Source organism: Letharia lupina (genome assembly GCF_014066315.1).
Source record: "Letharia lupina isolate WasteWater1 chromosome Unknown contig_2, whole genome shotgun sequence".
NCBI lineage: Eukaryota > Fungi > Ascomycota > Lecanoromycetes > Lecanorales > Parmeliaceae > Letharia > Letharia lupina.
Genome location: NW_023502971.1, coordinates 938,622 through 959,220, shown reverse-complemented (window position 1 = coordinate 959,220; position 20,599 = coordinate 938,622). Strand labels below are relative to the sequence as shown.

Genomic DNA, 20,599 nt, shown 5'->3' with positions numbered 1-20,599 from the left:
GTAGAAACCATTCGAACACCAAAAAGTGAGCTCGCGTTCTGATCTTTCTTACTCTTCTTCATCAGCATGTACCACTTTCATACTTTGATCATACCTTGACAACAATCATCAACACCGCCGTCATGGGCCTCTTCAAAGGCCTGATGAATGTCATGGCTCCAGAAATCGAGAACACGGAAGAAGCCTTGCAGCAGGGTCTGGCAAATCTCACATGGGCTAACACGAACCATAGAAAGTCACATAGAAAGTCAGTCGCACCACAGCCGCGTCCAGCAGGTCCTGTGCAGACAGAGATTCCGCAGAGAGTAGATACTCCTCCACCGCCAGTTCCTGAGAGAAATCCAACCCGTCCAGGTTATACTCTACGAATCCAGCAGATCCAACAACAACATCATCAACTTGAACAAGAGCATCAATTTGAACAAGAGCGTCAACTCCAAGAGAAGCCACCAGTCAATCACCAGGAAACTTCAGACCTCCCCCAGCCTCAGCTAGAGCATCGAAGACGAGTGACTTCACCGAGTGACGCTGAGGTCAGTAGGTTTCTTCGGGAAACTCGTCCAGGTCTTCAAAGACGAGAGACTTCGCCAGATAGTTGCAGAGACGATCCGAGCGCCCAGAGGGTGGGGGGCAGGAGAGTTTTTCCAGCCATCCACCAAATTCTTCACCATCCGCAACCAAGACGCGTACGTTCCATCATGGCGGGGACCAGACGCACTGGTTATCTTGATGTGGCTGCTGCAAATACTCAGCGAATCACCCCGCACCAGATTTTCCTGAGAGGCCAAGTCAAGAGACAACAAGATGCAACCGATGAGTGGGCCCGTCGGACCGGCAAATCTGCTCCGCCGTACCAATTCGAGGACTTCATCGGAAAGGGTGCCTATGGGCGAGTCTTCAGAGCGTAAGCCCGGATCTTTAACAGTTTCATCATTGTGGAAATACCGTGGTTGAAAAATTTATCATTTGCATCTGTTCCATCAACCCGAAGCCTGAAAATTAGAGATTGTCCCATTGTGTGTTACAAACCAATATCTTTCGTGATTTTGCAGCTGAATTTCTCCACACACTACTGGATCTTACGAATGCTTCGGCTAACATGTCCTCGACAGGGTTCATAAAGTCTCCCAGCAACAGTTTGCCATCAAGGTTATGGACGCAGATGCGGTGGACATTCGAGCCAACGCGAAATTCCGGGACGAAAGCATCAAAGAATTCATGCACGAGACTAAAGTTCTTAAGAAGTTAGCAGGAGCGCCGAACGTCAATCAGATTTTTGATGTTATGGAAGTAGAGGCTCAGCTTTGGATCATCAGCGAATATGTTCCAGGGGGCAGTGTGAAAACCCTGGTAGGTCGCAGACCCCGAATTGTCTTCCCGAACCCATCTCAGCCCTGCTCAGGTATCAGTGTTTGTGCGACATGCTGATAAATGATAGATGCAAGGCACTGGAGGAAAACTAGATGAGTCGTACATCTTGGTTATTGCTCGGGAGGTAGCAAAAGGCCTTAAAGCAGTCCACAATTCTGGGATAATACACAGAGACCTGAAAGGTGAGGCCTAGCACCAACACACTTTCCTTGCAGGCGCCGCTCTCAAATGCTACCTGTAAATGGGATCAGAGACTGACTGATCTTGTCTCGTGCAGCTGCCAATATCATGGTTCATGAAGAAGGCCGAGTTCAGATCATCGACTTTGGTGTTTCTGGTTTGATGGAAACGAAGGCCGACAAACGCGGAACTATTATCGGCACTTTCAATTGGATGGCCCCAGAGTTGTTAAAGCACGCGAAAGGTGATCTCGGAGACGACCGGCAAGCCCCTGATGGTACAAAGTTTGGTATAGAGGTGAGTGATTGAGATGGCGAAAGCGACATTATGGCTTGGCTCTAGACAGAGGCTGACAGTTCAAACAGATCGATGTCTGGTCTTACGGCTGTACTCTGTTTGAGATGGCCAGGGGAAGACCACCGAACGCAGGATTAATGGGTGCGCGTCAAATAGAGTCAATGCTTAAGCGCAACAACCCGAAGCTGAAGCCTGAAGACGGGTTCTCACAGAGGCTGTGCGATTTGGTGGCATTTGTCCTGGAATTGAAACCTGAAAGACGTCCGGCTATGGACAATGTCCTCCGACACCCATATATCCACGAGACTGAAAAATCACACCCAACGACCATACTTCGGCAACTGATCAGAGTCTATGAGGACTGGGCATCATCAGGAGGCCAACGTCAATCGCTGATCCAGCCTTCTGGAGCCGCCGCTGCTGAATTTCCTGAAGATCCGAAAGATCTCGGAGATTGGAGGTTCAGTGTGGTTAATATTGGAGAATCAGCCTATGATAACGTTGATAACACGATACCATCATTCCACAATGACCCAACAATGGATCCTACCATGGATTTGGAGTTGGCACAGCGCGAAGAGAACAACCTCAATTCACTGATTCCGGAATCCTCCTACACGCCAGATGCCTCGCCACGATTGACTAGCAATCCGGCAGATGGCCCCGATGACAACCTCGACCCCACTCACGGCATCACAATGAAGACCACGGCATCAGAAGAGTTACGAATCCTAGGAGTTGGTGCACGCTTCGCAAACTTTTTCGAGGGTGCAGGGTACTCGGGTTCAGAAGCCACTCAGTCTGCAGAACCAAGTCGTCCTCACTCCGACCTACTGCTTCGCAATGATACTTCGGAATCAGATGCCAGTCAGAAAGAGAACAAGAAAAAGTCAAATTTTCGGGGCACTCCAGTGGACACTGCTCGAGCCAATCAAAGCGAACAACCTGTTGAGCAACCTATAGACCGCGAGGCTCGTCGCGGAACATTACTGCAAACTTGGGACTTCGACATGGCCTCTAGGCCAGCTCAAGAGCCTCAGCATGAGCTCGCTCCGGGGGCTAGTATCATCCCCGACTGGAATCAGAACCATCGGGTCCCTAACCACAGCTTCGAGGATCTTGGAGCTCCAGACGATCACGTCGAGGTGGTCGGACAGTCTTATGCCTTTCCCAGTCGTCCGGCTCTTCACCATTATGCAACAGCTCCAGTCGAGCCTCCCATGGTCCAGAACAACATCGACACCGCGAGTTCTCGCCAAACCCTCGATCTCGACGCTCTGATGAACGAAGGCATTCATAACTACGACGCTCCACCATTACAACAGTACGGCTACAACGCTCTCTCGCCACAGCGATACGACGCCCCGAATCCCTACCAATCGTACGTCAACGCTGCTGGCCCTGCAGCTGTAATCGACTCTCACCACTATGGTTACAACGCACCTTCCCCACGCAACGACTACCATGTCGACGCAATTAGCCCCGCCACCAGAGCTGAACCAGAAGATGATCAGTCCCAGTACGCCACGATCACAGGGCACGCAGCCACAAACGGCACATCATCTTACGACCTTACTGAGCGTGCACCCGGCACTTACAACGGACTCACTCACACACCAGCAGAGAGCTTTGACGGATCCGATCCCGACGAGATCGCTCGCCCCAGTCCACCTAGTGCTGCTGCCATGGCTGACGATGCTCCTGTGGAGGTTGTGGAGGCGGAATTACTGAGGCTTTCGCATGCGTGGGAACGGGCTCTGCGCTCCGCTGCTGACTTTTGGGGTGACGGTCCTACCATGAACTCAGACACGGACGGGGAGGATGGTGGGGGTGATTCCACTGGGCTGGATGACAATCAGGCGGAATACTGAGGGCTACTTGTACGCAGTCTGAGGCAGCGATGCTGTGGATATGGACAGGAAATGCTATGTTAATACGGGTGCTTTACCGCTGGATATACCCCCCCCAGGCGTCAGGAAGGAGATCCTTGTGGATCGGTCAATCGTCGTTTCATAACGTCTTACCTTTCTCGTAGAACAGGATAATAATCAAGCTTGAATCACACTCTAACGGTCCATTGAGCTGCGTGACTGGTCGTGGTTCGAAGGGTGAAAGTGCGTTTTGATGGAGAGCATGGTGGTGTGTATAAGGGCCTTGAGCCAACACGTACACCGGAAGAGTGCCTGCGCGCTCTTGCAGAAGCTGTTCCAAGGGCTACTCGCCCAACGGATGAAGCGGTAGGTGTTCCGATGCGACCGGCGAACGTCGCTATAGAGGATTCAAACCTGTGGTGAGCAAACGGCCTCGTGATATAGACCATTGATTCGTTGTGGAAGCTATGTACAATAATCCAGTTGAACGCCTGAGCGACAATCTTATTCCCTCTTTCTATGTGGGATCTATCGGTCAACCTCCCCAAACACCTGCAACCACCAAGTCAGCAAGCCCATCGCACTGGCACATCAGCAGGAAGTAACTCACCAGATCCATCGTCCCAATGATAGCCACCGCATCCGCCAAAAGATGGCCCCGACTGATCTGATCAAAGCTCCCTAGATGCGCAAACCCCGGCGCCCGAATCTTACATCTATACGGTCTCTCACTGCCATCACTCACTACAAAGACACCCATCTCTCCCTTCGGTGCTTCGATCGCGCTATAAGTCTCTCCTGGAGGGACGGTGTAGCCTTTTGTGAAGAGCAGGAAGTGGTGGATCAAGGCTTCCATGTTTTCTTTCATTGCTGCTCGGGGAGGTGGGGAGATCTTGTAGTCTTCGACTCTGATGGGGCCGGGTGGCATTTTGTTGAGGCATTGGTGGATGATGCGGAGGGATTGGCGGAATTCTTCCATGCGGCAGAGATAGCGATCGTAGCAGTCTCCATTTACCCCGACTGGGACGTCAAACTCTACCTGATCGTACGCATCGTATGGTTGGCTCTTGCGTACATCCCAAGGTACACCGCTGCCTCGAAGCATGACGCCGGAGAAAGAGTAATTGAGAGCGTCGGCGGCGGAAACAACGCCAACACCTTGGGTTCGACCTTTCCAGATTCGGTTGTCTGTAAGTAATTCTTCAGTTTCGTCGATCCGGTCGCCAAATTGAGTCGCCCATTGGTAGATGTCGTCGAGGAGGCCGAGGGGAAGGTCTTGGTGGACACCACCAGGGCGGACGTAGGCCGCGTGAAGGCGGGCGCCAGAGACACGTTCGTAGAATTCCTGTCGTCCTCTTAGAGTTCCATTCGTCCTGAGGAAAGGTGATTGCCACAAGGCACGGGTAGGATAGGGGAAAGATATCATACCATCAACTTCTCTCTCTCCTCAAAGCCCCACAAAAAAGGCGTGAGCGCTCCCACATCCATAGCATGACTGAGTACACTCATCAAATGGTTCAGCACCCTCGTAATCTCTCCAAACAACGTCCTGATCCACTTCGCCCTGTCCGGCACCTCAATGTTCAACAGCTTCTCTACCGCGAGCGAAAAGCACTGCTCATTGGTCATCATAGACACGTAATCCAGCCGATCAAAATAGGGCAAAGCCTGCAAATACGTCTTGTATTCTATTAACTTTTCCGTTCCGCGATGTAGTAGCCCAACATGCGGATCCGCGCGCACAATTTCCTCGCCATTCAGCTCGAGGATCAAACGTAGCACACCATGGGCGGCAGGGTGCTGAGGTCCGAAGTTCACGGTGTAATGCCTGATTTTGCGGTTCTGAGCCATTTCCCCGTCTTCTGGGGTGAGGTTCATATGCTGGGGCTCATCGGGGTTTATAGGGTGGCCGAAGCGCTCGTCGACAGGAACGAGGCGAGTACCGGTTTGTTCGGCAGGCTGGTCGGACGGTGTGGCATAATGGCGAGGTGATGAGGTTGCGACTGTTCTTCTGTAGCTGGGGCGGGAGAGGGATGTGCGTGAGGTGGCGGGCCGAAGGCAGAGTCGTTTTGCAGAGTGCCCGGCCAAGCGGGCAAAGGGCGATGCCATTGTGCCCGATGGCTAGAAGAAGAGGGAGTACACGAGGATTGGAGGGGTATGAGAGACACTGTCGAGGTGGTATTAAATGAGGTTCGCTGCATGTAGAATATTGGAGCTCGATGATGCACTCGACTTTCTCCGCTGGCGGCTGTTTGCCGCTTTGGCGCGCTCGAACTTTTTGAAGCTGTCAATTCATCGTGCGAAAATTGTAAGATCGCAACCACCATGGCTCCGGAGCCCATATTGCCAGAGGAAGCTCGGCGACGGAAGGTATGATATCCATCGGCCTCCAGTAACTTCTATAAGCTAATTATCGCACAGATAGTAGGCGTCAACGCCGAAACAGTCACGAATGTCACATCCACCGACTTCCCCGGCCATCACCCAGGCGAAGACCACGAATGGAGCCTTGAGAAATTTGACCAAGTATCTGCCTCCTTACTTTCCTCATTACACCTCCTGTATTAATATAATCTACAAGAATTTCCAAATCCAATTCCACAAAAACGACTCCCTCGATGCCTCCTTCTCCCTCATCGGTATAGACGCCAGCATCGCCAACGCCTTCCGCCGAATTATGATCGCTGAAATACCAACCCTGGCCATTGAAACCGTCTTTGTCCACAACAACACCTCGATAGTGCAAGACGAAGTACTCTCTGCACGGCTCGGTCTAGTTCCTTTGACAGCGTCCCTCTCAGGTCTGAATTGGTTACAATTTTACAAGAAATCTGCTACGCCGGATGATGATGATGAGGGAGGAGATGACAGAGACGCTGCTGCGGATAACAACACGGTCGTTTTGAAGCTGTATGTAGAATGTGAGTGGAGAGGAGCAGAGGGTGTTAAAAGTGGGGAGACGGATCCGGAGAAGTTGTATGTCAACTCGAGTGTGTATGCGAAGCAAATAACCTTCGAGCCTACTGGACGGCAGAATCAGGAATTTCCCGAGCCAGATGGGCATGTTCGGCCTGTGAACCCGGAGATTCTGCTTGCGAAGATGCGGCCGGGGCAGGTTATTGATCTGGACATGCATTGCATCAAGGGAATCGGAGCAGATCATGCGAAGTTCAGTCCTGTGGCTACGGCGACGTATCGGTTGTTGCCGACAATCGATATTGTCAAGCCCATTATCGGGAACGACGCCAGGAAGTTTGCTAGATGTTTCCCGAAGGGCGTCATTGGGTTGGAGGATGTGACGGAGGAAGAGAGCGAGATTGGTAAGGAGTTGGAGGGGATGGCCGGAGAGAAGAAGGCCGTGGTGTGGAATACGTTCAAGGATACTGTGAGCAGGGAGTGCTTGAGGCATGACGAATTTCAAGGGAAGGTGAAGTTGGGAAGAGTAAGGGATCATTTCATCTTCAGCGTCGAAAGCACCGGCCAGTTTGATAGTGATTATTTGTTCCTCGAGAGTGTAAAGACTCTCAAGGCGAAATGCAGCCGCCTCAAGCGACAATTTGCAAATGTAATGAGGTGACAGTACGGGAAGCATGATCAAATAGCGGCATTGCATGGCGCTGGGGGAACATAGATCTAGATAGCCTCTGGGCTGATGCCTTGGCTCATCATTCCGACCATATCAACGTGCTCGCAGATCGAGGCTTCAAGCTTCAAGCTTCAAGTTTCAAGTCCCTAGAGTAAAAGGTGAACGTCATGTAGAATCTTGTCTGACAACGTCTTCGTGAGGTGTGACAATTGCTGGCAATTCAGCGGTTTTCGCTATGCTTCACCTTAATCAAAGAGGTCGCGAGCTGGGAGCAAGTACTGGGACCGGCTTCGGGCGCCCTGCGAGAATGTGCTTGGTCCGGTGTCTCTTCAGTCACCATGTCGATACCCCTAGATGGGGAGGGGAGTGGCTGGTAATATAGCCACGGATCAAGAGACGAAGATAAGCTTGTACTTAAAGGCGATGGTGAATGCCGGGTCGGAAACGCCAATCTCTTCTCCGTCAACTACCAATTCCGAAAGCTTCTTCGAGAGATTTGGTGCCGTCTGCTCTCTGAGCGATTGCGGAAACTGAGAATAGAGAGACCTTTCCTCGCTTCTTAAGGTAGGTTTCTTGAGTTGCGCTTCTGCTCGCTCGCCCAAACTGTCGATCAAGTCTTGCAAAGTCATATTGGGATTGACCGTCAGGTTTCTAGCCAGGTTCCCGCATACAGGACAGTCCTCTTTCCGCTCGGTGTCGAACGTGTATGTGTAGACACCTTCGTCTCCACTGTACATCATGTAGTTTTGGAGGAAGGGGTTGCAGCTCGTTGCGATCTTGAACGCTTCGTTACAGCAAGCAGCGGCAATAATGGCATTCGTGGATGCGATGGCTGGTATGATGTTTTTGACGACGCCTTGGGTCAACGAATAGGTAACCCCTGGGATGTTGAAGTCTTGGGCACGGGCCAAAGCCTTTTGGTAGAGCCAAGTGATGTGTTCTGGGTCGTCAGTGTCGAGCACTTCGTCTTTGCGATGCTCCTCCCAGGCAATGATGTGCGCCCACTCTATGCAGTGTGATGGTTGCCGCGGTATTGTCGCTAGCGTACATAGTGGTACAGCGGCGCGAGGAGCGTGCATGTCCAATTGGCATTCGATGCACGAGTTCATGGTGGGCAGAATGACTCTGGCTTGGCCCTTGAATCCTGAAAAATCCACATCAGCTTACAAAACGTAGACCGGATGTGCTTTTGCATCTACCTTCGGTTCCTCCATCGATGAGTGGTTTCAAGCTCTCAGGATCCTCCATGTCGACCATATCTACCAAAGTGGCATTGATCCATCGTCTTGCCTCGATACTATCAAGACCGCAAATGACCATTTTGAACTGCATGTAGTAATCCTCGTCCTTGTCTTGAATTTTGCCATTGTATGGAGTGATTTTGACGCCTTTGACTCTCTTCTCAACGAACGCCGCAGCCACTTCGGCCTTTGACTTGCCGACATCAGCTTCTCGGAATAAGAACTGACGATTCAGATTGGAAACGTCGATGGTGTCTGCTTCTTGTCAGAGCCGGTTCCAGAGATGTTCTTGCTTGGGGACGTATACCCATATCGATGACATGGATATCTTTGAACCCGGAGAGGGCTAGATTCTTAAGGATCTCGCATCCTAGTCCTCCAGCCCCTCTGGAGGTCATCAGTATCAAACCAAGGTCTCGGAAACGTAGCAAGCACTTACATAACCCTACAACATATTAGCGTGTCAACGGCGCTGGGAGACTTATATCCTTACTGACAAGACCTTTGACGACTCTAGAGCGCTGATTGTCTCTGGACCGGGAACCCAGTCCGGATCGGATGCCGGACCGGGCTTACTCAAGAGGTTGTCGAGATATGTCCTGGGAAGCTTGTCAATGTTTTGTCTCATCGTCTTTGAGCATGCTGGGATCTTGACCATCTCTCTCTTGGATTGCGATTACCGTCCGTTACTGTAGACATCCTAAGGTAAGTGTACTGCTTTTCAAAAAGTGGGGAGTTTTAGGAGTGAAGTCAAATAATGCCTTCGCATAAGTGGTGTGGGAGAACCGGTCAACACAGCGAATAACTTGCCAAGACCGGACATAAAGCAGTATCCCCGATCTTGTGTGGATGTCAGACCAAGGCAAAAACACCCGTTGAAGCAATAGGATTATTGAGCGTACGCAGCGATGCCGAAATGTTTATTGAGCTTTCTGCTTCTCAATCTTGACCACAACCGAGATATTTGCATCAGAGTTCTAAAAGTATCGAATTTTCATATTGTCTCCGAGATGAGCTGGGTATTACCAAGTAGCGGTCCTCTATGTATCCCTCCATAGCATTGAGAAATCCGTCAGAAAACCTTCCAGCTGCCAATGATGTCTTCAAGAACCGTTCTCTCCATAGGGTAGGCAGTTCGTCTCATGTGTTCGCCAACAATAACGCCTCGCTAAATCCACAAGCTCAACCCATTCGTGAACTCCATCTCCGCACCTCCTACGTCCATCTACCCTCGCCTTCGCCCAAGCCCGCTTCAAACGGTACTATCCTCGTAGACGAATCGAATGTCCCTCGGCCGCTGCGTATTTCTCCTGACAAAATCCTCATCGCCTGGCGGCCGCTCATTTTTCGTATTGCCAGTCAACATGCTCTGGAGGCTCATGCATACAGACTCCACGTTTTGGACTGGTGACCAGCCTTGCGTGCCGAGCAGGTCGAGACAGATGATGCCGTTGGAGTAGATGTGCGGATGGATTGGGATGGTACGGAGGGGCTGCGAGAGGGGGATGAAAGTCACTTCGGGGGCTTCTGTAGGATTGAAGATGGTTAGATTCGCTCAAGGTTAGATTTGAGAAACGTGCCGGTTAGCTAAGGGATAGGAGGGGCCAGAGGGAAAGGTGGTGAGTACCTATTGGGTAATTGGTGCTAAATCGGAAGCGGAGGCGGTATGTCTGATCCAAGTAGAGCGGGTTTGCGTCTAGGACGCGGATGTCCATTTCCCATTGTTTGAAGTCTGGGGCGCTGACGAAGTCGATACCGGGGGGGAGGGATTGTTGGATCTGAGGTTTGGGGATTAGGCTGGTATGGTTGATTTAGGAGGGGAAGCGATGGGATTCTACCTTGATGAGCTCCTAAAGGTAGTGTCAGCAAGGAGGACATGAGGATATGGGAGAGGAGTGGGGGTCTCACTTTTCCCAGACGTTTAGTAGCAAACATCATGGACCTGTGAACGATGAAGGTAGATTAGAGTCCTTGCCAGTTAGGAGTTTCAGGTAAAAGGGTCAAGGTATGAGGAAGTCAGGAAGAAACATCAGGCAGTCAAAATTACCAGAAGCTTGTGGAGGCAGAAGAATGTCCAAGACCAACTTCCAAGAAGCATGAACCGCATGTCGGCCCAAGCCGGGGGATCGTCAACGCTAAGGTGAAGCGCTGCGGCATGACGCGCGTACCTACCCGCGAAAACCTGTTGGCATTATGCCTCGTGGAATATTGATAGAAGGATACGCAATCCCGGAGGAACAACGCCTTCTCAGCGTCTTTTTGGATATCATATCACATGAGCTAGAGCACATTTCGCTTCTCACCACCTTATCCTCTCCCAAAATCCCCTGTCTCAATCGCCGCCTCCATCATCCGATCCCCACTTATAACATCAGTCGTACAAATCAGAATCTTCCTCCTCCCCTCCTCACTCTTCGCTACAAATCTCAGCGCCGCAATCTCAGTGAATGTAATCCCGCCCAAGAACATCACCACCACAGTCTTTGCCTTTCCCCCAGTACCCGCAAGCATGTGTCTCGCCTTGACCGCCTGATCGTCTCCTTTCTGCACTCTATTGAAAGTCTCCCCTTTGGTATTGCGAAGTGCTTCTTCAAAGCCTTGCCAGCCATGCGCAGCGCTGCTGACGCCATTGGAGGCGGCGGAGGCTCCTTTGGTGATGGTCAGGAGGTGTTGTTTCTGGATGATAGATTGGACAAGGCGGACGGACAGAGGGGCGTAGCCGCTGTAGACATAGGCAATATCATTAGGATTTTGTTCGTTGACTTCGTCTACCACAAGTTTGAGGACCCTGCGTAGATAGTTGTAGTTCGTCTTCGTAGCTTCGGCTGCACCGCCACCCATACCGATAGGGTTGAGAAGTACATTTGCAGATGCCCGAGATGACAGGAGCCCCATCTTTTCGAGAGCGTCCAGGGTAAGGAGATGTTGGTAGCCGTAAGCGTGGAGAATTTGGCGTTTGAAGTTGTCGAGGTCTTTGGGTCGCAGACCGCCTGAGATGCAGGATTCGAGGCAGAGAAGGCGGAGGATGGCAGTGAGTGGGACATCGCGAGAGATGAGTTCTTCTATGGTATCATGTTGGTATGATGGATCGGAGCCGTCGTAGAGATTTTGCTGGACTTCAAGAGTGCGCCGAAAGATATCGCCTTGAGTATTCTTCATAATCTCTTCTGTCAGACCGATGTGCGTTTTCAGGCTTTGCTGCTCGGTTTGGTATCCTGGAAGTTTATTTACAAAGTCTCGGAGCTCAGATGTGGTTTTGGCTGTATGACGGCTTTCCATGTCACTTTGCAAGCGCCGAGCGACCTTGTTCAGCAAGCCGTCCACTATTGCACCATTGGTATCTCGAAGTTGTTCGAAAAGCTTGTCGAAAGAGTCAAGCTGTATCTTACGCTTCAAGCCTTGTTGTGCTGGCGCAGCTGGAGTCCTTCCAGACTGTTGAGCTCCTGGCGCTGGACCAACGACAGACGAGTCAATCTCTGCTTGATTGTGCTGAATGCCGAACATTTCATCTATCAGGCCTTCGTAGGTAAGCTGAGTCAGGAGCACGGTTGCAAAATCAATCTCTCGATCTATAATGACCAGGCTCTCGACAGATGCACTTGGCATCAAGCCGAACTTAGACGTTGTGCTTTCGTCCGCCGCAGCTTCCGAGCGCATGCGGAACAGCAGCTCCATCAACCGATGCGCATTATCACCCTTACCAATGATGCGTGGGAACAGGCCGTGGGCTTGCTGGATGGGCATGAGCGCTTGAGCAGCCAGGAAAATCGAGGTTGGATCCTTCCGCTATATCTTGTCAGTATGTACTGACTTTACGAAAGCTTTTACCTATCATACCAGGTACAAATCGCTGAAACAGTCGTCGAGGCATAAGGAAAGCACGTCTTGTTCCAACGGTATGAAGTGCAGAGGGAGTTCCTCAACCCCAACATCACCCAAAACACCTGCTTCTTCCAAGATCTTGTTGCATACTAGCGTACGCCTTGGAACCCAGACAACAGAAAACTCATGGTCGATGTTGCTTTGCTTCTGTAACCGCTTAATCTGTTCTGCACAAAACAGGAATGTCAGCAAGTAATGATGGCGTCGGACCTATTGCAACCGCAGGAAAACGCTATAGATCGAGCTGTATATGTGGTTTTCATTCATTTTGGGATCAAGACTGATCAAGTAGAGTAGGCGAGTATCTACGCAATCTACTTTATGATCCCATGCTAGAGCCTTGACAGGCATTTTCGATTTTTGAATACTTTTGGAGACGGCATCCAGACAAGAACATGCAGATAATGTAAAATAAGGAAAACAGACACATACATACCAGCGACAGCGATAGGCTGATTTGCCTTCTCTCCTCTCGCCAAGAAGATTACATTCTTTTGAGAAGCATCGACGTTGTCGTTCTCCAGGAAGAAGACCTTGTCGACACCATGATCCTGAAGAGTAGAGAACTTGACAAAGATCCCGATAGGTCCCGCAAGTGACTTTTCAATCACCAGGTTCTTCTTTCCACGGACCTGGGAATGTTTAGCATCTGCCTGGCCCGGAAGATCTGTTGTTGAGCCTTACATACACCTTCGAGCAAGTCCAGAAGATCCTTGCGTGCCTTTTCCCGAATATCATCGGTATTGATGCCCGAATGTGGAGCCATGCCAGCGTTTCAGACAAGGGACAGTGCAATGTCGGAGAGGGAGTGGACGATCATTGGCGGAAAGCGGAGGGCCTCCGCTACGGTGAGAGTTAAGCGCAAATGCGTCAATATCAAAATGAGTCCCACCTGCGTTTGTGAAATCAATGAGTCAATCTCCGAGCTTGCATGCGGTATATTTACAGAACTATTGCCCGGCTTGAGTGCCTCAATTTGAACTCTCAAATCTCAGTCAGCATTTCCAACCCATCCACCTTTTACAAAAGAGCCTTCTGTACCCAAACACTCGTTACAAAGACCGCAGACATGGGGAAAGACAAAGTCCCCTACCAGCTCAAGACTCCCAAGGGGACGAAAGACTGTACACGTTATTCCTCCATTCACCACCTAGTCCGCCACTAACATATGAAGCAGGGGAGGGTAAAGATATGGTAATCCGCGACCGCATCTTCAACGCCGTAACCACCGTCTTCAAGCGCCACGGCGCCGTCACAATCGACACCCCCGTGTTTGAGCTCCGTCCCATCCTCTCCGGTAAATATGGCGAAGACTCAAAACTCATCTACGATCTCTCCGACCAAGGCGGAGAACTCTGCTCCCTACGCTACGACCTCACCGTCCCCTTCGCGCGATGGCTCGCCATGAACCCATCAATACAGAGTATAAAGAGATATCATATCGCCAAAGTGTATCGCAGGGATCAACCCGCTATGACCAAGGGAAGAATGAGAGAATTCTATCAGTGCGATTTCGATGTTGCAGGGGTTTACGATCGGATGGTTCCTGATGCGGAGATCTTGAAAATCGTCTGTGAAGTGTTTGGGGGACAGGGACTTGGATGGACACAGAAAGGGGGATTTTTGATCAAGATCAATCACAGGGGCGTGCTGGATGGGATATTCGAGGTATGCGGTGTGCCCAAGGAGAAAATACGGACTATAAGTAGTGCAGTGGATAAGCTGGATAAAAGCCCTTGGGAAGAGGTCAAGAAGGAGATGGTGGAAGAGAAAGGATTGAGTGAAGAAGTTGCGGACAAGATTTGGGAGTTCGTTCAGAGGAGGGGTGGAAAGGACGTAATGGAGGAGTTGAGGAAGGACGAGCGGGTGCTGGGGAATCAGAATCTCGTCAAGGGATTGGAGGATATGGAGTTGTTGTTCGAATACTTGGAGGCATTTGGGGTGCTGGATAAAGTCGAATTCAACCTGAGCCTGGCACGAGGCCTGGACTACTACACCGGTGTCATCTTCGAGGTCGTTACGGAGGGATCAGCCCCGTCAAATACCACAGGTCAAAAGCTTCAGAAAGCCGCAAAGAAAGAAAAAACAAGCGAGTTCGACGAAGACCGGTCCAACGACCCTTCCGTAGGAGTCGGTAGCGTCGCAGCTGGTGGCCGGTACGACGAGCTTGTGGGCATGTTCTCCGGAAAGACCCAAATCCCTTGTGTCGGCATATCCTTTGGGGTCGATCGGATATTCTCGATCACAAAAGCGCGCATGGAAGCCGACAAAGGCGCCGCGGCCGTGCGAAGTACAGAAGTCGACGTCTTCGTCATGGCATTCGGAGGCAAAGGCTTCACCGGGCTGTTGAAAGAGCGAATGCAGGTCACCAAGACTCTTTGGGACGCTGGCATCAAGGCTGAGTTTGCGTATAAGCAAAAGCCGAAATTGCCTGCCCAGTTCAAGTCGGCTGAGCAGAGCAGTATTCCATTCGCTGTTATCCTAGGAGAGGACGAGCAGGCGCAGGGGAAAGTGAAGATTAAGGAGATGGGTTTACCTGAAGGTCACCCAGAGAAAGACGGGGTCATGGTTGATACGAAAGATCTGGTACAAGAGGTAAGGGAAAAGCTGAGGAGGAAGGCTGAAAGTGATGGACTGGTTGAGGGGATGACTGAGCTTGATACCAATGCGGGAGGGGAGAATATGGGACATGATGGGGGTCCCTGACGAGGGAAGGGGGATGTTGGAGCAAAGCGTCTCGAGCATCTGATGGGGCTTGTACCATATCTTGAGGAGCATCGGCGGCTGCGTGCTAGATGGATGAAGCATTTGATACCTAAATCTGCCTTGACTGGTCATCAATGGGAGTTGACATGGCAGCAACATCGTCCTGGCGCAAGGGAGTGGGACCGAAGTTGCGAAGTTCTCCAGGGGAAAGCGGGACCCTCACGGCATCTTAAAGCAGGGGGACTGCCCCAGAAGGAACCGTCAAATATTAGAGGTTCGGCCGGGGATCGAAATTTGAGCCATCGTTGACTCCACTAGTAATCACTATGTACAAAAGGTGACCTTCGCAGAGCCAGCCCGGGTATCACCGCTGAAGAACGCCTTGGAAAAACGAAACACAAAAGGAAAAAATGATCCTGTCTGTCCTGATTAGCAGCCACGTTGTCAAAAAGCTCAGTGACCGGAACGATTACACCACTGGTACAACGGTCAAAAGCAAAACCGGTAGCCAGACGTGTGGCCCCAACGGACTGCAAAGCAGCAGGGCCAAGTTCCCGAAACCGAGCTCACAATTCCGCCAACGCCCTTGCGCAGAGTTCCTGATACCTCTCCGCTGCAAACCGCTCCATCTTCCATCCACTCGCCTTGAGTCTTGCGACCCTGAATCTCAAATTTGCTGCCCTGGATTCTTCGTCCTCCCCGTGGCTCGCCAGTCTCTTTGTAAAGTACCTTGCGCTCTGTACCCCTCGGGTCTTCTGGATCAGAATGTCGATTGTTGAGATGTGGTTGGCTATCACTTCAGCGAACGCAGCGAGGCGGTTGTTGTATCGCTCGTAAGAGCGGGCCTGAAGCCAGGAGTCGACAGAGACGGAGAAGGTGATGGATGTGGGTCTGGAATCCGACTGGGCTGTGGATGCACGGCGCTGTTGCGGAGGACTGTGAGGGTGTAGGCAAGCCGAGACGGACTGCTCATCATCTCCGCTGTCCGTGAGCTCGTCCCTGAAGCTGGGGATCTTCCGTATACGCAGAGGGGAAGGCCTGAACTTCGTGCCGGCTTGAGGCGATCCGTCCGAGTCGATCGAAGAAAGTGACGAGGTGTTAGGAGTAGGGTGCCCGTGCTGACTTGAGCCGCGGGGTCTGGGTGGGTTACCACTCCAGGAATCGGATCCCTCATCACTCGGAGTTGAACATGTGGAGCGCGTATCGGCGTCGGATTGGCCATGGTAATCGTGGGCGACATCTGCTTGAGGGAGCGATGAAGCAGCAGCTTGGTAGGAGACTTTGGCCTGCTCGAGGAGGTGTATCTTGACAGGCGACAAATTATGGGTGAGACGACCTATCGCTTCGCTTGAAACCGCCGAGTAGAAGTGGAGGTAAGTAGTGTGTAATGGATGAGGCTGCTTTCCTTGTCAGTATGCTTCGGACCTGATGGGATGCCGGATTATACTTGGGTCTTTGCCTTTAGCAGAAGTTGACTGCATTGAGCGGAGCAATGTTTCCATTGTCCCTTCAGATACAAAATATTCACCTGCTCGAGAGCTGTTTTCCATTGCTGAAAAGTTTCTGGCAGCTCAGGAGACTGGTGGAATGCCATCGAAGTAGACGAGGGCAGAGGCCTCTTGTCTTTGCTGGGAGTCATGTTGGCGCTAAAAGCGTTTGCAAATGACGGTCGCTATCCAGCGCGGAGGCTTTCCGTAGCTCGAGATGGTTTGAAGAGAAGGCTGCCAGAGAGTGTTGAAAGGGAATCGAGTATCTTGGAGGTTGTAGAGACAGTGAATGACTGGCAACGATAAGAGATTTTCTGAAGAGAGTAGCCGCTTCAAGCTGGTGATGACCATGTAGGAAGTACTTGAAAAAGCAGTTGCAAGTTTTGTTGTTGTTCCTTGCGACGTCAACAGTCTCCCTGTAGGCTCGGTCTGTTGGTGTTTATTTGTCAACAACCACGACTTGAACACATTTTGCCCAACCAACGGACCAAGTGACCGACCACATTTTGTCTATGAAACGCGCCATTCCAACTAGAAAACGCAAACAACTTCAGAACACAAAGCAGCAAACGAGGCTTGATCCATGATTATCTAGTCGTCTTGTCGATGGCCGGAGGATGCAGCTCCTCAGCCAAGGGAATTGGCTCTCCATGTTTGATCTCAGCCTAGGTGCTTATTTAGCTTTTCGAGAGATCTCTTCAGAATTTTCCGATTCGAGGTCTTGTGTTGAGGGCATTTGTCACTCTACCAATGCTGAAATTACGGCTGCAAGGCGATATGCAGCAATCAAGACGCTCCAATCAAGAAAGGCGCCAGAGAGAGAAGACAAGGATGAGGGCAAACCGATAAACGAAGGGCAAAGGACCCTAATGGTCAGCACTACGAGAACAAAGTCGTCTTGCATAATCGGGAGCTGCTGTCGTTGGTTGCAAACAGTGCATGAGCATGATACCTCGACGTTAAGGAGAGATCTTTGGGTCGATCATACTTAAAGACTCATAGTTGCCAACTTCAAGTTCAAGGTCTTGGCGGTGGCAGTTGACTTGCCATTTGGCGCCGCCCGACACGTCTAAGAATAGACTGGACTCCAGGCCACACATTACTGTATGTCGCTCGGCCATTAATTTATTGTCAAGAACTTAAAAAGGAACATCGGACAAGGCTAGAAGGTTAAATAAGAAGACAAGTTGAGAAAGCAAAGCATTCGCTCGGCAAGATCTCTTACGGAGGTGCCTTACTGGAATCCGACTGGTGCTCAGGCCACTGAGGCAGTCACGGGCTGCAAGTAATAAGGCAGATTAGGACGTTCAGCTCATGGGGGCCCCCAATTATCTTCGTATGCCCTACGGACACCTCTGAAAAACACAAGTATTAGGTACTGCATCTATTTAATCCCCAGGGGGACACCCAATGGATCTCTTACAGAGTGCTCCCCATCTTTCGACTTCTCCATGCGTACGTACATAGTGCATGCAAATGATGAAGCTCTCAGGGCAAGTCAAACTCGCAAATAGGCCCATGATAATAGTGCCGTGCTCGCACAAGGTACCAAAATGTGCAGAACAACATAGCGAAGCCCCAGACCAGACACGCCCAGTTCATATCAACCGCAGTGACCTTCGCAGTCTCGGGCCAAAAGGAGAAGAAGAAGGCAATGGTAGCGTACACGAGACCAACGATGTTGGCCAAAGCTCCCCACCGGCCCAGTTTCCATGGTCCGTACCGGATGGATTGATTGAGAAAACGTCGCCGAAGGATCAAAATAATCGGCATCATATACGAAGCCAACACACTCATGACGCTGAGGGAAATGATGGCGTCGAAAGCCGTGGATGATCCAATGTTGATAAGGGCGAGAAGAAGACTAATGATGACTGTGATACCAATAGAGTAGAGAGGCAGAGCCGAGCGAGGTTCGACCTGTACGAAGATGTACGATGAGACGGGATTCTCAGTATACAGGAATGGATTGGCAAGAAAGGGATGAGTATACTTTGGAAAGCCAATTAGATCCGGGAAGGCCATTATCTCGAGCAAAAGCCCAAGTCATGCGAGAAGCCGTTGCGATCAGACTGATCGTTGCGAAGAAAACTAACGCCAGAATGACACACACCATAGCCGTGGCACCTCCATTGGAGTTTGTCGCCTGATAGAAAATTTCGATGAATGGGTACCCAGTCGGGCTCATCTCTGCATTGTCGACGTTTCCCGCGCAGAAGAGAATAGCCATGAGGGCGGCGAAGCCGAGGACGCCGTTGAGAATAGTTGTAGCGATCATTGTTCGCGGGACCACGGTCGAGGCATTTGGGATCTCCTCGGCTGCGTGTCAACAAACCGTCAGCGCATATCCATCGATAACCAACGATCCAGCATGCAAGCCATTCAAGGAAGCCTACCCATATGGCAAGCACCATCGGCGCCTGGCGGTTCTCAAGACGTCAGCTTTGATATGACCGCCGGATCGAGGCCTATAAGATAGAACTGACCGAGGAACGAGTAAACACCGGTTACGATGCCGACAAAGAACGACAAGCCTTGCGTGCTCCATCCTCCACCATTCTCAAATTGTCCGAACACTTCTGACGCGCTGCCGTGGGGTGCCGTACACACCAGTGGTATTAAGACCCCGAAGAAACCGCCGACGTGGATGACGAGGATCAAGCCCTCGATCTTCGGGAGAAATGCCACCAGGAACGTGTTGAAGAACAAACTAACGAGAATTATAGCGTAGAACAGCAGCGTGCTCTGCCATCTCTGAGGCACGTAGGTTGGGTTGTTAAGCACGATAAGACCTTGGATCATGGTCCCTCCCAGATATGCGGAACTTGCGGTCGCCGACTGCCATCCTAGGCAAGTAAGCCAGCCTGAGAAAGGTCAGCCAGGCAAAACGTTATACCAGATCTTTGACTGCACTTGCCAGTTATATAACTCAAATATCTAGAGGCGCCAGGGGGCGCATACTCGGAGACCATCGAGTACTGTCCACCAGCGAGGGGAACTCTGCGATTCCCAGCATGAGCACGTCTTATGTTCCCGAAAACAAAACTCACGCAGATGCCATTTCCGCCAGGGAGCAGTTTAGGCCGATGGTACCAATCCAGCAAACGATGAAGCCATAGACAAGCCCTGCAGGCCCACCGTTGGAGAAACCAAAGATGAATACGCTGATGTGCTCGGTTAGTCAATCCGATTCTGAACGTGACTGGGGTTTCCCTCAAAGCCAAACCCACGAGAAAAGACCCTCCCACGTCGCCATCAATGTACATGTCAGGCCGACCATGGAAATGAAGCCAAAGTTTCGCTATTGTAGGACTTCAGCGCCAAAAGCCATGGCGACGGCGAACGTACCTTCAGCTGTCTTGATGATTTGGGAGTCAGCGTTACTCTTTCGGGAAGAATTCTGAGTCGCGAGACATGTCTTAGGAGCAGAGAACTCTTGAAACATGTCTGAAATTCATAAGACAGCATGACTGGGGTAGAGTTGCCTCGGAAAATATAACGTACTGCCGCTTCCCAAACACAGCCAGATCGTGCTCATCCCGATCGCCATTGGCTTCGGCTGTGGGAAAGCCATCGTGCAATCCTTCTTTGGCCGTGAAGGGCTCTCTGATATCCATGGTATTATGGCCTTCGTTCATGGCTATGGAGACGGATGGTAGTGGATGGTACGCGGGGCGAGGAAGAGATCGTACGAATACATAAGATAGGCTGTGAAGGCCGTATATAATGGAGGTTTTCATTTGACCTCAGCCTCGACGGTTGTTATCATAGATGGAAGAGCTAATATAAGCGTGCAATTAACAGGCCGCGCCGTGAGTAATGCATATTTAACCAGCCACTTGGAACGGTGTTTTCCGGTGGAGGCAGGATTCAGGATTCAGGATTCAGGATTCAGGAACCGCATCTTAGCTCAACAATTGAGACCCTGCATAGGTATGATCACAGTCTGCTAGCAATTGGGAAACGGCGATCCGTCGA

At 51.0% G+C, this 20,599-nt stretch overlaps 8 protein-coding genes across 8 annotated transcripts; 3 read left to right on the top strand and 5 right to left on the bottom strand.

Annotated features, from left to right (window-relative positions):
- Nucleotides 1–122: 122 nt before the first annotated feature.
- On the top strand, nt 123–3,719 carry HO133_004383 (uncharacterized protein; the record flags this gene model as incomplete). Its single annotated transcript, XM_037295301.1, has 7 exons — nt 123–533; nt 565–686; nt 713–904; nt 1,113–1,350; nt 1,439–1,553; nt 1,649–1,848; nt 1,917–3,719. 7 exons carry the CDS (start codon nt 123–125, stop codon nt 3,717–3,719), a joined length of 3,081 nt encoding a protein of 1,026 aa, XP_037157302.1.
- Nucleotides 3,720–4,247: 528 nt separating this feature from the next.
- HO133_004382 (uncharacterized protein) lies at nt 4,248–5,828 on the bottom strand (the record flags this gene model as incomplete). The annotated part of the gene is made up of 3 exons (XM_037295300.1): nt 4,248–4,271; nt 4,330–5,064; nt 5,148–5,828. 3 exons carry the CDS (start codon nt 5,826–5,828, stop codon nt 4,248–4,250), a joined length of 1,440 nt encoding a protein of 479 aa, XP_037157301.1.
- Nucleotides 5,829–6,044: 216 nt separating this feature from the next.
- Nucleotides 6,045–7,296, top strand: HO133_004381 (uncharacterized protein; the record flags this gene model as incomplete). Its single annotated transcript, XM_037295299.1, has 3 exons — nt 6,045–6,089; nt 6,141–6,245; nt 6,301–7,296. 3 exons carry the CDS (start codon nt 6,045–6,047, stop codon nt 7,294–7,296), a joined length of 1,146 nt encoding a protein of 381 aa, XP_037157300.1.
- A 398-nt stretch (nt 7,297–7,694) lies between these two features.
- On the bottom strand, nt 7,695–9,204 carry HO133_004380 (uncharacterized protein; the record flags this gene model as incomplete). Its single annotated transcript, XM_037295298.1, has 4 exons — nt 7,695–8,449; nt 8,505–8,801; nt 8,854–8,933; nt 9,044–9,204. The coding sequence occupies 4 exons, from the start codon at nt 9,202–9,204 to the stop codon at nt 7,695–7,697; spliced, it is 1,293 nt and encodes a 430-aa protein (XP_037157299.1).
- Nucleotides 9,205–9,798: 594 nt separating this feature from the next.
- Nucleotides 9,799–10,481, bottom strand: HO133_004379 (uncharacterized protein; the record flags this gene model as incomplete). The annotated part of the gene is made up of 4 exons (XM_037295297.1): nt 9,799–10,073; nt 10,174–10,324; nt 10,385–10,396; nt 10,455–10,481. The coding sequence occupies 4 exons, from the start codon at nt 10,479–10,481 to the stop codon at nt 9,799–9,801; spliced, it is 465 nt and encodes a 154-aa protein (XP_037157298.1).
- Nucleotides 10,482–10,853: 372 nt separating this feature from the next.
- On the bottom strand, nt 10,854–13,194 carry HO133_004378 (uncharacterized protein; the record flags this gene model as incomplete). The annotated part of the gene is made up of 4 exons (XM_037295296.1): nt 10,854–12,332; nt 12,384–12,595; nt 12,865–13,060; nt 13,117–13,194. The coding sequence occupies 4 exons, from the start codon at nt 13,192–13,194 to the stop codon at nt 10,854–10,856; spliced, it is 1,965 nt and encodes a 654-aa protein (XP_037157297.1).
- Nucleotides 13,195–13,497: 303 nt separating this feature from the next.
- HO133_004377 (uncharacterized protein) lies at nt 13,498–15,134 on the top strand (the record flags this gene model as incomplete). The annotated part of the gene is made up of 2 exons (XM_037295295.1): nt 13,498–13,552; nt 13,606–15,134. The coding sequence occupies 2 exons, from the start codon at nt 13,498–13,500 to the stop codon at nt 15,132–15,134; spliced, it is 1,584 nt and encodes a 527-aa protein (XP_037157296.1).
- A 566-nt stretch (nt 15,135–15,700) lies between these two features.
- On the bottom strand, nt 15,701–20,259 carry HO133_004376 (uncharacterized protein; the record flags this gene model as incomplete). The annotated part of the gene is made up of 10 exons (XM_037295294.1): nt 15,701–16,531; nt 18,206–18,541; nt 18,615–18,940; nt 19,018–19,041; nt 19,108–19,485; nt 19,539–19,621; nt 19,672–19,785; nt 19,852–19,922; nt 19,970–19,979; nt 20,126–20,259. 10 exons carry the CDS (start codon nt 20,257–20,259, stop codon nt 15,701–15,703), a joined length of 2,307 nt encoding a protein of 768 aa, XP_037157295.1.
- Nucleotides 20,260–20,599: the final 340 nt, after the last annotated feature.